Raw genomic sequence first — 14,729 nt, forward strand, 5'->3', positions numbered from 1 at the left:
GGATGGCTAGTCCTTCTTACTTATGTCATTCAAAGTCTTGAATCAGTCCATCAAACTCTTACATGTTATGGATTTCAAGGTTTTATATTAATCCTTCAAACTCTTATTTATTATGGCATTCAAGGTCTTGGATCAGACTTTCAAAGTCTTACTTATTATGCCATTCAAAGTCTTGGATCAGTCCTTCAAACTCTGATACTTATTATGACATTCAAGGTCTTAGATCAGTCCTTCAAACTCTGATACTTATTATGGCATTCAAGGTCTTAGATCAGTCCTTCAAACTTTAATACTTATTATGACATTCAAGGTCTTAGATCAGTCCTTCAAACTCTTTTACTTATTATGACATTCAAGGTCTTAGATCAGTCCTTCAAACTTTAATACTTATTATGACATTCAAGGTCTTAGATCAGTCCTTCAAACTCTTTTACTTATTATGACATTCAAGGTCTTAGATCAGTCCTTCAAACTTTAATACTTATTATGGCATTCAAGGTCTTGGATCAGTCCTTCAAACTCTTTTACTTATTATGACATTCAAGGTCTTAGATCAGTCCTTCAAACTCTTTTACTTATTATGACATTCAAGGTCTTAGATCAGTCCTTCAAACTTTAATACTTATTATGACATTCAAGGTCTTAGATCAGTCCTTCAAACTCTTTTACTTATTATGACATTCAAGGTCTTAGATCAGTCCTTCAAACTTTAATACTTATTATGACATTCAAGGTCTTGGATCAGTCCTTCAAACTCTAATACTTATTATGACATTCAAGGTCTTGGATCAGTCCTTCAAACTCTAATACTTATTATGACATTCAAGGTCTTAGATCAGTCCTTCAAACTCTAATACTTATTATGATACTCAAGATCTTGGATCAGTCTTTTAAACTCTATTACTTATTATGATACTCAAGATCTTGGATCAGTCTTTCAAACTCTTACAAATTATGGTATTAGAAAGCAAAAATTAAAGCTGTATATCATGGGCTGGTTAAGTATATACAGGGTGAAGGTGAGGGTCACACACCAGGGTTGTCTCCCCTTGTGACAAATGTGAACAATCAATACACTTTCAGCACATATTTACCCTTGTCAGCCAAATCCTCTAACTTCTTTTTCTGATCTGCAGGTGGCAATTTCATATAAATGATGCTAATTTTGTAATGTTAGACCAGGTGTTTCATGCATAATTATTACAGTAACCAATTATATTGTATATTATACACAATTAAATAATATAAACAAAATTAGGCTAAATTTAATTGCTGTCTAGAGAGTTTTAACATTTTAGTGTTATCCTAAATAAATGATTTAAATACTGATTGTTTGTTTTTAATCAGTGCCTGATGGTTTTACCTTTACTACTGATGACACTATCAGGAATGTGTTTGGCCAGTTTAAACTCTCTCTCCTCCCATAGCTTGCTAATTTGCGTGATTTTGACCTCCAGATCAAATTCCTCGATGGCTCCCAGGTAGATGTTGTGAATGAGTTGTGCATGTTCCTCAAGGTCATATGCTAAAAGGTCAGCAACTGTGTACTGCTTCATGTTGTCATATGTCTCATTCATGCCAACAAAAATGGCCTTCCAGTGACGCTCCTGGAAATTAATGAATACGAGTCAGATTTGTGTTCGTGATGATTTTGTGTGATGATTATATTGATCACGGTCTTCACGTTTTATCTTGTACACAATTAAATCCTATTCACCTACCTTGAGAGCTTCGTTAGCGAGTTTGTGAAGGACAGGTAAGTTTTTCTTGAACTCTGACATGGAGTGGAACCATGCCCCTAACACTTGGTCTCCCTGGGGTAGGTAGGGTTTGAGCTGGGCCGCCGCCGACTGCCACTCAAACAGCTTCTCCAGGGCCTTCTTAATGTTCATCTACAGAAGACGTTTTAGGTAAAGGATTATGCAGGACACAGGAAATATAAACAACATGAGATATGTGTGAACAATGAATGATACAATTATAAATGTTAGTAGTCTTATACTAAAGAGCCACAAATGAAGAAAGAAGACAATTCCAGTCTAGTGCCCTATCCATACCTCAAACTAAAGATGCAAGGCACAAATGGCATTTTTCCTGGAGCCAAACTTACTTGCAGCTTACACCATTGCGACACATCCATGTCCCGAAAAAGGACATTTCAATAGTGGAATTATGGCCATTACGATATCTTGGCTCCATAAAGATATTCCATAAAAAATACTTAAGGTTTACTTATCTTCAAATTGTTCAGCAGTGATCAAGCTGTACATTAATATAAATATTATCTTACCTTTCTGAATGGTGTGGCCTTCCAGTCATCAATCGAGTGACGTGTGACCTCAACATACTTCCACACTTCCTGTCGTACATTCATCTTTGTCGTGAGGTCTTCAAGGAAGTCAAGGTTGTACGCCTCCCCACAAATAGCTTCACGCCATCGACTTGCCTGACGTAGCCTTGACAACACGTCAAAGAACTGGTCACGGATCTAAAACACAACAATGAAAGAAGCTACAGAATCATGATTCTTGATTGGATTTGCCAATTCAACTAGGGCCCTTTCTGTGTGCATTGAGTGATTAAACATGTATTTTGAGTAACTGCTTGTGTTTGTGGTTGTTTCCTTAAGATCTAACAATATACAAAAAGTTTGTCTACCTTGTAAAGAAACAGGTATTCCTGTCACCCAACTTCATAATCTTGAAGGAAACTATCATTGTCACATTCTGCGGACAAGACCTAAGCTTTTTGTGACAGACTTACCCCTCTCATCTCCTGTAGAATGGCTGTCGGGTCCTGGTTTGTATCCAAGAACTTTCCATGGGTGGCTTTCTCAGACAACTCTAGCACCTGTTTCTCCAGTCTCTGTAACAGGACAATGTATACATGTTATACACAACACATCTATATATCTTAATTATTCTTGTATATGATGTAACACATTATACAAGTATACATCAGTCACAAATGACAAGTCAGAGACCAAACAAACACAATTTTAAAGTAAAAACAACAAACATCACAAGACAAATATACAAGTTTACCAGGGTAGCAATATCAATATATTTACGATAAAATACGATTAAAATTGAATGGAAACTATAGCTAGAAGTAAATATGTTACTGTAAGGAGTAGAAATATCAACATTTTAATATTAAGGTTGGTGTGAAATCCAGATTTCTTCTTGTTTACATGTCAATTTCACATCAAATTAAAACAGTACTTAACCAAGAATAGCTTACGTACCTTTGATATGGGTCAGATTTGAAAATAGACTAATTAATCAATCGTTTGTTATAATTTAAATTCACTCATGTACATCAACTTAAACACATGAAGCCAAGGAGCAAATCAGCATGGCTATTATGGCATGATACTCCACTAGGATCACATCAAACTGTCTGTACAGATGCTAAAACTCACAACAACTTCAGCAGACTAAATAACCACTACAAACATACACTGACTATACTATTACACACATCAATATGGTAGATTTTTTGTTTACCAGATACAGTTACTCAATCATAGAGTAATTGTTTCAACGGAAATTTAGGTATAGGATGGATAAGATGTAATTTCAGATTTTATTTCTGTTTCAATATTAATAAATTCAATGGAAGCAAACTCGTAGTGTAGCTGTTATATACAGGATGAAGCAGATGTAAAGTTTTAGAGTTAACTTGATCTTGATTGATTTGTATGGTGGGTGTTTTCAATCTACACTTTGTGATGCTTACCACTATGGAACACCTGGTCTACTACAAGTCTTTCATAGATTACTTGAGATTATTGAATTAGAATCACAATTTATTCATTCTTTCTTTGTTATCATTATTTTTTCAATAGTTAGTGGTTGTAAGAGTCTACTAAGTCTTGATGTTTGATAAGTGAGTGAGCATGGGATTAGCAGACACAACACACATCACTCGTGTACCATGTAGAGGCTTGGGTTTCTCATCGCCTCAACCTTCTGTTTCAAAGTCTTTGCTTTAGCCATACGCTGGAACCACAGGGACACAACACAGAATTATACAAAGTCTATATCATGGAGGACACTAAGATAGTTTCAGCCATATTCTGTTAGCAGTTTCTGTTTGTAGGACACTTTATTTTGCTGTTAAATATACCAAAATATGCTACTATGCTGCATTATGAACCTATATTACTATGTTCAATTTTGCTCCAATAAATCTCATGAATACCAACTAAACATAAAATTCAGAAACAGATCAAAGGAATAAATTTTAAGAGAAACCCTTGAACATACATGTATATAGACACAGTGTATAGACAATTTTTGTTAAATGTGACAGTAATGAACAAAACATAAATGTGAACAAAAATTGATGAACAAAAAATTATGTATTTATGTTATAATTGGATAAAGGATAATGGATACTATGAAATGTTGAAAGTGCATTATTCATCAAGTCTCCAGGGCACTTTCTGCTTGGAACTCTACCCTTATTTGGTTTATTTCTTTTTAAATCCTTTCAATGGTCAATGTAATTTAAAGGCCCATTACCTTTCCGGAGTAAAATTCAAAAGTTTCCTAAAACCATGGATAACATAAGAAAATACGTATCAATGGCCTAAGATGAGGTAACAACACCAAACATTTGCAATATTTCCTGCATACTATAGGATAGCTGTGGAGATTCATTTTGCTGTTTTGCCGTCTGTGATAGTTAATTACCGCACAGTATTTAGGACTATGGCGGGAAACATAAGACGACCCGTGCTATGAAAATTAACGTTTTATTTCTTGTAATTTTTTTTTCAGAAGATGACGATGAATGTAGTATTAATGGTAATTTAATATCTTTTGTGACTCTACAAAATTATCAATCTCGCTTAACATTTCCATTTTAAAATTAAAAGCCTTTTCTGAAAAGTAGTGTGCCTTTAAGGATGTAACAAGATGGCACAGGAAAATTAAAGTGAACTGGAAATGTATGAATACTTATTTCAGTTAAAAACCTATGGATTTCTGCTTGGCACTCTATCCCACCTAGGCTCTTAACTCGTGAGCCAGAGATAGTCTGCCCCACCTAGGCTCTTAACTCCTGAACCAGAGATAGTCTGCCCCACCTAGGCTCTTAACTCCTGAACCAGAGATAGTCTGCCCCACCTAGGCTCTTAACTCCTGAACTAGAGATAGTCTGCCCCACCTAGGCTCTTAACTCGTGGGCCAGAGACAGACTGCCCCACCTAGGCTCTTAAATCATTAACCAAAGAGCCAAAGATAAAACTAGTGGTAAAATGTTCATACTCTGGTACTGCTGCCTTATATTAGTTCAGTAAATACTTCAAGTGATGTGGCCAAATCAACAGAATACTTGGTTCAAATATAGTTATAAAATTTCAAAGTCTATAAAGTTCAAATGTGTAGTAAACTTAAGTGTTATGAAAATAATATAGGTTGGCAGGGTTTATTTCTTGCTTAATTCTGATTAAAAAAACATAATTCTGCAGCAATCTAAGACAAACAGGATAATTTCTCTGCAGGTTGTGTCACAATAACAACAGTTGGTGGTTATAGTTAAAGGTGACCACTACAATGTCCACTACATTGTCCACCACAGGAAGTCCAGTCTGGAGACAGTTAACATGGGGAGGGGAACAAATATGTGAATAAACGGCTTGTTGGTTGAGGTACAGGGATTAAATACAGTATCACTCACATCTGGACCCTTCATATGGCAAAAAAAGAAATTAGAAATGTATGATTAATTATTTCAGTTAAATAATGCTCTGTTAACTGAGAAAGTCTTCCTCAGTTTAAAGGAGTTGTGTATGTAATGAAATTGATTTGAATACTCCATTCATTTCCAGATTGATGGTTGTAGCTGATAACAATGTGCTGCTTAGCAGACTGTAAAGTATGATATCAGTGCTTAAAACACAAAACATGTAATTCAGACAATAACTAGGACATAATATCTCCAATATGTATGTAGTTTATGTAAAGAGTCAATAAAAGAACATAGAATACTTCTCCCATTACCTGGAATGTATCCTCCAGCAGCTTTGTCATCAGTGGTGTCTGTGTGTTTACAAACTCAGAAGCATCTTGCATTTGGAGCATGAATGCCTCGCCTGCAGCTGAAACATTCTCCTCATTCTTTTCCTCTTCAGGTGACAGCTGGCGATATCCCATCCTCACCACCTGAAGTACGTAAAGATAAAATGAAAAATGTCTGCCTAAAATGCACTGAATCCCAAACAAAATTAAAGTTGGGATAATAAATTTTTTAAAGTTCAAACAAAAAGGTCAAGGTTAGTCAGACAATATATGATATACCTTTATCATAAAACAAATAGTTTTACCTCAAACAATGACTTGATGTATTCCATTCTTTGTTGATACTGAGGAGCATTCTTCTTGTAGATATTGAAGTTCTTGGCAAACCTCGCAAATGCATCTACTGATGCTCGTTTGTCTTTCATATTCTGTGAAAAAAACAAGATTTACTGTCAGTCAAAATATGGAACAGCAGAAAACTGAAGGTGGAGTGGAAATGCTGATACAACAAAAAGCACTGGTCCCGTGGGGTAAAGCACTGGTCCCGTGGGATAAAGCACTGGTCCCGTGGGGTAAAGCACTGGTCCCGTGGGGTAAAGCACTGGTCCCGTGGGGTAAAGCACTGGTCCCGTCCCGTGGGATAAAGCACTGGTCCCGTGGGGTAAAGCACTGGTCCCGTGGGGTAAATGAGCTTACTTGAAGTGCATTTAACAACACAGGGTTCACAGTGATATAGTGGTTAAGGTGTCATGACACATTACCATTACTGCGCTCAAATTATGCATGTTGGAAATCCATGTGGGGCAGTTGGCAGCTACTGACCGTGGGTTAATGGGAAATAAAACATCAGAACAGTTGGCAGCTACTGACCGTGGGTTAATGGGAAATAAAACATCAGAACAGTTGATACAAACCTGGAGAACTTCTTCCATTTCCTCACAGAAACTGGTCGCCAACGTCTTGGCTTCCTCTGCCACAAAGGTCACGACCTCTTGGTAGATGTCGTTAAGGCGAGGCAGAAGGACTTCATGTATAGCAATACAGTCTATATAGAACAAGTTGTTCTCAGTACAGAAACTTTTATCAAAGTTCCTTATGCGTTCAGACCACTGTCGAAGCTCAGTAAGCCTTTGCTGTAACAGGAAAGCAAGCAAGATAGAATTCTACATTAAACCTGAATTATATCAAGTGCATGAATATCATCATAAAGTGTTCAAGGTCTTGTTTTCAAAAATTTATACCACCGTAGACAACTAGAAATATTTGTAAATCATGAAAGAAACTAAAGAAAGTGATGGGCAGGATGATAACTACTAGGCAAGGTATAAAAAAAATCTACTTTTCAGATTTAGACAGGCCCATGCAGCTATCCAAACCACTGTTACAGTTCATCTCTCCCCTCCACAGCCTATAAGGTCTGACCCTCCATTAAAGCGTGTAGATTGCTTACCTCTATGGTGTAGGCAGCCATTCCTTTGAATTCCTTCAGTGACTTGTCATTCCATTTCTTACAGAAGTTGTGTATTGGGTGTATCCAAGATGCCCTCTCACAGTATTGGTCTATCTCCTCTAGTCCAGCACAGATGATCTTACTGTGTTCCTCTAGGGCCTGCTGGTACTCCGTACTGTAATACAGACACGGAATTCTATATCTTATACTCAGACAGGGGTCACAATATCCACCAATTATCATTACCTTTATTCTATGTAAAATTTCTTGATAAACAGAATTGCTGAGAGTTGGAGGCAGCTGGTATATACACAAGGAATTTAATTTCCATTGTGTTGTTATAATTATTCCCAGAAATGGTCACACTCAGTAATTAAGCTAATATTCCAAATGAAGAACTAAAATGTGAACAAGTTTTGTCTAGAAGTGAACCAAATTAGGGAACAAAGGTTTGTATGTGATGATGGAACAACTAAGATTGTATAGGGGCAGCATTTACAGCAAGGCTAGGTGAGAGTTTTAAGGATAGCAGTACTCACTCCTTGTCCAATTTGTCCTCTAGGTTTGCCCGAGACAGTGGATCATACTGACCCATGAACCCCTCTCCCATCACTACCAAACGCCCTTCATCAGCTCGTACTACAAGATCAGGGGTCGCAACCCCCATCAAATCTTGTTCTTTGGTCACTGTCTCTGCAAGAATAAAGTATGTGTAATTAAATTGATTATTTCCTTGCCTAGAAGTCATTGAATTTAGATATTTGAAAAAAAAAACGTTTTACAATTACCAATTAATTCTTAAGAAATGGACTTACCTTGGCGGGGTAGGTCAGGTAGCATGACCCCATCATCCCCTAGAACTGATTTAGATATGCCCACTTGAGACTCTACATCTGTTGCCTCTCCTGTGGTTGTCTCCCCTGCAGTTGTCTCTCCTGCTGGTGTGGCCTGGGACGACATGGCTTTGTCTCGGTCACCCAGGTTATAGTGGCTGTCCTGTTTGAGTGAACTCTTTGCTGTACTCTTTCTCCTCTCAGCAATGCTAAACATAAATAAAATAAATTTGAATAAATACATTTCATTTTGAGAAACAAAAGTTATCTAAGTTATCTAAGTATAAAAATGTTTTAATAAATCAGAGCTCGATCTTTCTTTTTCAATCTTAATTCTTATATACTTGAATCAAGCCTAGTATTATTCTAATTATTTGTGAACTTACCGGACATTTTCCACAGACTTGGCAGCATCTGATTTAGTAGGAGCAGAAGATTCTGTGTCATCACCAAGAGTGTCCTGATCGGGAGGGACTGACCCGTCGATAGGGATAGCGTTAGAGGTGAGAACGGTGGGGATACCCTTCAATGTGCTGGCCAGGACCTTAATGAACCGGTCAGGGGGCGGGGACAGACCGAGCACATCTGAGGATCAAATAATGTACAGGTATAACTAATAAAGAAACACATTATGTACAGGTATAACTAATACATAATCACATAATGTACAGGTTAACTAATAAAGAAACACATAATGTACAGGTATAACTAATACATAATCACATAATGTACAGGTATAACTAATATATAATCACATTATATACAGGTATAACTTATACATAATCACATAATGTACAGGTATAACTTATATATAACAGGTATAACTTATATATAATCACATAATGTACAGGTATAACTTATATATAACAGGTATAACTTATACATAATCACATAATGTACAGGTATAACTTATATATAACAGGTATAACTTATACATAATCACATAATGTACAGGTATAACTTATATATAACAGGTATAACTTATATATAATCACATAATGTACAGGTATAACTTATATATAACAGGTATAACTTATACATAATCACATAATGTACAGGTATAACTTATATATAACAGGTATAACTTATATATAATCACATAATGTACAGGTATAACTAATACATAATCACATAATGTACAGGTATAACTTATACATAATCACATAATGTACAGGTATAACTACTATATAATCACATAATGTACAGGTATAACTTATATATAATCACATAATGTACAGGTATAACTAATATATAATCACATAATGTACAGGTATAACTAATATATAATCACATAATGTACAGGTATAACTTATATATAATCACATAATGTACAGGTATAACGTATATATAATCACATAATGTACAGGTATAACGTATATATAATCACATAATGTACAGGTATAACATATATATAATCACATAATGTACAGGTATAACTAATATATATCACATAATGTACAGGTATAACTTATATATAATCACATAATGTACAGGTATAACTAATATATAATCACATAATGTACAGGTATAACTTATATATAATCACATAATGTACAGGTATAACTTATATATAATCACATAATGTACAGGTATAACTTATATATAATCACATAATGTACAGGTATAACTAATATATAATCACATAATGTACAGGTATAACTAATATATAATCACATAATGTACAGGTATAACGTATATATAATCACATAATGTACAGGTATAACTAATATATAATCACATAATGTACAGGTATAACTTATATATAATCACATAATGTACAGGTATAACTATATATAATCACATAATGTACAGGTATAACGTATATATAATCACATAATGTACAGGTATAACTTATATATAATCACATAATGTACAGGTATAACTTATATATAATCACATAATGTACAGGTATAACTTATATATAATCACATAATGTACAGGTATAACTATATATAATCACATAATGTACAGGTATAACTATATATAATCACATAATGTACAGGTATAACTTATATATAATCACATAATGTACAGGTATAACTTATATATAATCACATAATGTACAGGTATAACGTATATATAATCACATAATGTACAGGTATAACTTATATATAATCACATAATGTACAGGTATAACTTATATATAATCACATAATGTACAGGTATAACTTATATATAATCACATAATGTACGTTAACTACATAGAAAGTTTCTCAAGGCTTTAAATAAATATTACAAAGAAATAAAACTATGTGTTTGTCAGTAATCTGAATATAGAAAACTTGTTTGTGTAGACAACATTTTGGTTAAAAAAAGAAAGTAAATTGAAAATTAAAAGTAAAATATACTTGGGTATATACTGTTACCTTGTTTGGTGAGGATAAGGTTGGCTTTGAAGAATCCTTCTCGTGGTGCCTCGTCTCCAATTTTGAGGACCTTATCCACAAATGAAATGACCTGATTCTTACAGATAGAGAACATGTGTTCCACAATCACCTGGTCTACCAGCTTCACAAAGTTACCCAGACGTCTGCAGACAAAACAAGAAATAACTACAAATCTCATGCTGATCAGAAATTTGTCGGTGATCCCATGCACCACACCCTTCAATACCATGATATCCAGTGTCCTTAAGAACACTTATGTAACAATTATTAAATCAGATTTACATATATATTTTCCCCCTAAGGAACTATGGAAGCTACTTTATATCTCAGAAAAGATTCTAACTCCTATTGTACATTTACATAGGGTACTATTATATATAATTCAATGCAATAGATGTTTTGGTTTGTGAGGAAATCTCTGAAAATTGTCATTTATTTATTCATTTCATTTTAGCAAAATGTTCATGCCAAAATCCCCAAAGACAGATTTTTTTTTAATTTCAGAACTTGTCAACACACCAGTTTATAATGTCATGTCTCTTAGTAACTCTTTGACATTAGCATGAAATATGGTAAATAATCCAAGTTACCATGGCAACATTTACCCGATCTGGGCCAGTTTATATGTAGACTCCAGTAACTATGACAATACTTACCCTGTTTATATGTAAACTCCAGTAACTATGACAATACTTACCCGGTTTATACGGAGACTCCAGTAACTATGACAATACTTACCCTGTTTATATGTAGACTCCAGTAACTATGACAATACTTACCCGGTTTATACGGAGACTCCAGTAACTATGACAATACTTACCCGGTTTATACGGAGACTCCAGTAACTATGACAATACTTACCCTGTTTATATTTAAACTCCAGTAACTATGACAATACTTACCCGGTTTATACGGAGACTCCAGTAACTATGACAATACTTACCCGGTTTATTTGGAGACCCGAGTAACTATGAAAATACTTACCCTGTTTATACGGAGACCCCAGTAACTTTGACAATACTTACCCTGTTTATACGGAGACCCAAGTAACTATGACAATACTTACCCGTTTTATATAGAGACCCCAATAACTATGACAATACTTACCCTGTTTATATGGAGATCCCAGTAAATATGACAATACTCACCCCATTTATTTGGAGACCCCAGTAACCATGACAGTAATCACCCAGTTTATTTTGAGACCTCAGTAACTATGACAATACTTACCCTGTTTCACTTCTGGCTTTACGTAGGTTCTCTGCTCTGTTCTCCTTTTTCACTCTCTGCATATGGAGGGAGTCCTTTGAGCTAGATGAAATAACAACCAAAAGCAACATTTTGAATACATCTAGAAAAAATATGTTTCTACTTGTTGTGCCTGTGAATATTTGTAAGTTATGTAAAAAGAGTAACCATGAAAAACTATTTGGTTTTTATTATATTTCTGCATCTATCAGAAACACCCAAATCTTAAGATTTACCAAGCTATTGAAAATTTTACACATTACTTACAACACAGTCTTTTTCTTCACCTGGTCCTCACAGTATTTTAGTTTTTTGAAGGACTCCTCAGCTGTCACATCCATCACCATTTTACAGTACCTAAACCACAATAGGTGGGCATTATCATAACATACAAGAGATAAGGAGACAATGTATTTACATCCAACACAAAATTAGAACATTTTTAATAAGATATTCAATTTGATAAAATATAAAACTGATGTAAAACCTAAACTCTCATTCTTTTTCAGCACTGTACATGTATAATGCATTTTAATGATATACTTGGATATAGTTTTCATGCTATTCAGTTTTCATACAGCGGTTCAAAGTTAACAAAAAAACTGTTATGTCTAAATTCTTTTGACAATCATTCAAAGCTTAAATATTTAACAATTGGACCGTTGTATTTACCATTTTTAAAAGTTTGCTTTTTTGGTTATAATGTCAGCTTACCTGAAAAATTTCTCCAAGAATTTTTCTGCTTGTATATTCTTGTAATTGACATAATTCTCAAATTCAGACAGTTGGTATGCTTTGCTGGAAAATGAAGAAGAAAAAATACAAATACCACATAAACACTAAATATTGTAAAAAAATTAAAATGTTTGGTGCAAAAAAACCAGCAGATTTAAACAAAACAGAGAAATCTTTAAATGTTTTCTGTTTGAGATAGATATAACTGGATTTATCATGTTTTACTTACTCGACATCAAATGGTAAAAACTTGACTGTGATTAACTCCTTCAGTAACCTGAAAAACAAATTACATTTTATTTTACAGATAGTAAGTCAAAAGTCATCATAAACAAGTGTTTGTCTATAACAGTTAACCTTTTCATAAATGATGTTAAGATAAATGGCAAGAAGACAAAACGAAGACTGTAACAGATAAACAAATCAAACGCTTTAAAAGGCAAAAAGAAGAGTCCTTCCGCTATCCTACTTAATAAAATATGGCCAGTCACAAAGTATCAATTGATCATAACTCAAGCCAGAAGAGCATGCAAACAGAGGAAAAATTAACAGGCACAATGGATTATTAATTTATAATTCAGTAGAAATAGCAAATATCTCTAAATACAGACTAAACAATTCAATAAGACATTTAGAAGATAAACTGATAATGGGACAAGTCTGATTTGAATACCGTGGGGTATCACCAATGGGTTAAAAGGCAAAACGTCACAAAAATGAATTGGGACAAATTATGAAAAGGTGTACATATTTGTTTAAAGTTACTTGTAGCTATTGTGATTGCTGTTTGACATTACCTGGAGACCTGAAGTATGGCCGCACCAAACGCTGGCACCGCTGGTAGCAGGGTAGCAGTCAGGTTGTCCTGTCGTCTCAGGAAATCAAGGTAACGCTTGTTGTACCGCCACCTGTACACATACAAATACAACTCATTACTGTCTATACCAACCACCAGTTACAATGTATAAGCAAACCTGATGGAAAGCATACCATAATGTATACCACAATAGAAATTGAAGTATCAACTTTCTTATTTCATTTGAAATGGAGACAAACAAATTGTTACTAAAGTTCCAAAAATGTTGATTCTCTTATCTATAGCATCTCCATTTTAGCTCCTTTAAATTGTAATGGAAACCTATCTCTCACACCATCCAAAGACATTTATTTGACTTACTTATCACTAATGTCTCTCATGTTTCAACTTTTTTTTTAACTATTATTGGAAACTTTCTTTCTGATATAAACTTGGTATTATAAAATTTTGTACTAGTATTATAACTCACTTGCGGAACATTTTCCTGATGAGGAACTGTTTGAAGAATGGGATTGATGACACAGCTGTCCACAGTACCGCCTCTCGCTGCCACTCAGACAGACTGAGGCTCTCATTAGGCTGGTCGGGGTATACATGTAGTACACCAAATGTAGAAAACACATAGTGCTCAGGGTCAGCCTGGAATATCAACATATAATGATTAATATGTGAATTAACAATAACAAATCAAAAAGGTACAAGTAACAGACAAGATCACAGATGTAATGCTTATAATATCCACTTACCTTGTTCTTGGCGACGGAGCGTAAGTCATATGGACGATAATGTCGATTTTCCACCTTGTTGAAGTAGATGGACTGTATTTTTCCAATATGGTGAAGCTTGGCGAAGTATTCAACAGCTTCTCTTCCAGTCATATCAATCACTTTCTCCTCCTGGTCTCAACCAAAAAAAAAAAAAAAAAAACATTATGTCTAGTGTCAATGAATTCAATGTATTAATACCATACTGCCAGAAATTTTTAATATTTTCACGATTTTTGCAGGAGCCTGATGTGGTTGAAAAAAAAATCTTTTCACAAAATGTTAAGTAACTGATCCATTACATGTACTATTTTAGCCATATTGCAAAAAAAATTGATTTGCTAAAATCTGATTTGTCGTTTTAAGTCAAATATGTGAACTTGACTGTAAATTTGATTTTTATTTTCTATACCAGTATGTGTATGCATGCCTGTATGTGCGACGTTTTACCATCTTTCTGACCCTT

At 34.5% G+C, this 14,729-nt stretch overlaps 1 protein-coding gene across 8 annotated transcripts in view; it reads right to left on the bottom strand.

Annotated features, from left to right (window-relative positions):
• Window positions 1–14,729, bottom strand: part of LOC138314648 (dynein heavy chain domain-containing protein 1-like) — a 62,701-nt gene that overhangs the window by 47,675 nt on the left and 297 nt on the right. For 5 of the 8 annotated variants that reach the window (XM_069255091.1, XM_069255097.1, XM_069255094.1 and 2 more), the window contains exons 3-23: window positions 14,246–14,395; window positions 13,969–14,138; window positions 13,480–13,590; window positions 12,912–12,959; window positions 12,662–12,745; window positions 12,215–12,304; window positions 11,930–12,010; window positions 10,679–10,842; window positions 8,699–8,897; window positions 8,295–8,521; window positions 8,019–8,172; window positions 7,480–7,654; window positions 6,944–7,162; window positions 6,335–6,457; window positions 6,012–6,173; window positions 3,939–4,004; window positions 2,764–2,865; window positions 2,291–2,488; window positions 1,722–1,892; window positions 1,364–1,607; window positions 1,095–1,130 (exon numbers count right to left, since the gene is read on the bottom strand). In XM_069255091.1, the coding sequence (XP_069111192.1) occupies window positions 1,095–1,130; window positions 1,364–1,607; window positions 1,722–1,892; window positions 2,291–2,488; window positions 2,764–2,865; window positions 3,939–4,004; window positions 6,012–6,173; window positions 6,335–6,457; window positions 6,944–7,162; window positions 7,480–7,654; window positions 8,019–8,172; window positions 8,295–8,521; window positions 8,699–8,897; window positions 10,679–10,842; window positions 11,930–12,010; window positions 12,215–12,304; window positions 12,662–12,745; window positions 12,912–12,959; window positions 13,480–13,590; window positions 13,969–14,138; window positions 14,246–14,377 (2,956 nt within the window). In that variant the 5' untranslated portion in view covers window positions 14,378–14,395. The remainder of the gene's footprint in view (window positions 1–1,094; window positions 1,131–1,363; window positions 1,608–1,721; window positions 1,893–2,290; window positions 2,489–2,763; window positions 2,866–3,938; window positions 4,005–6,011; window positions 6,174–6,334; window positions 6,458–6,943; window positions 7,163–7,479; window positions 7,655–8,018; window positions 8,173–8,294; window positions 8,522–8,698; window positions 8,898–10,678; window positions 10,843–11,929; window positions 12,011–12,214; window positions 12,305–12,661; window positions 12,746–12,911; window positions 12,960–13,479; window positions 13,591–13,968; window positions 14,139–14,245; window positions 14,396–14,729) is intronic. The other 3 variants (XM_069255096.1, XM_069255093.1, XM_069255099.1) reach the window with 3 other exon arrangements.

The sequence above is a fragment of the Argopecten irradians genome, chromosome 2, assembly GCF_041381155.1.
Source record: "Argopecten irradians isolate NY chromosome 2, Ai_NY, whole genome shotgun sequence".
NCBI lineage: Eukaryota > Metazoa > Mollusca > Bivalvia > Pectinida > Pectinidae > Argopecten > Argopecten irradians.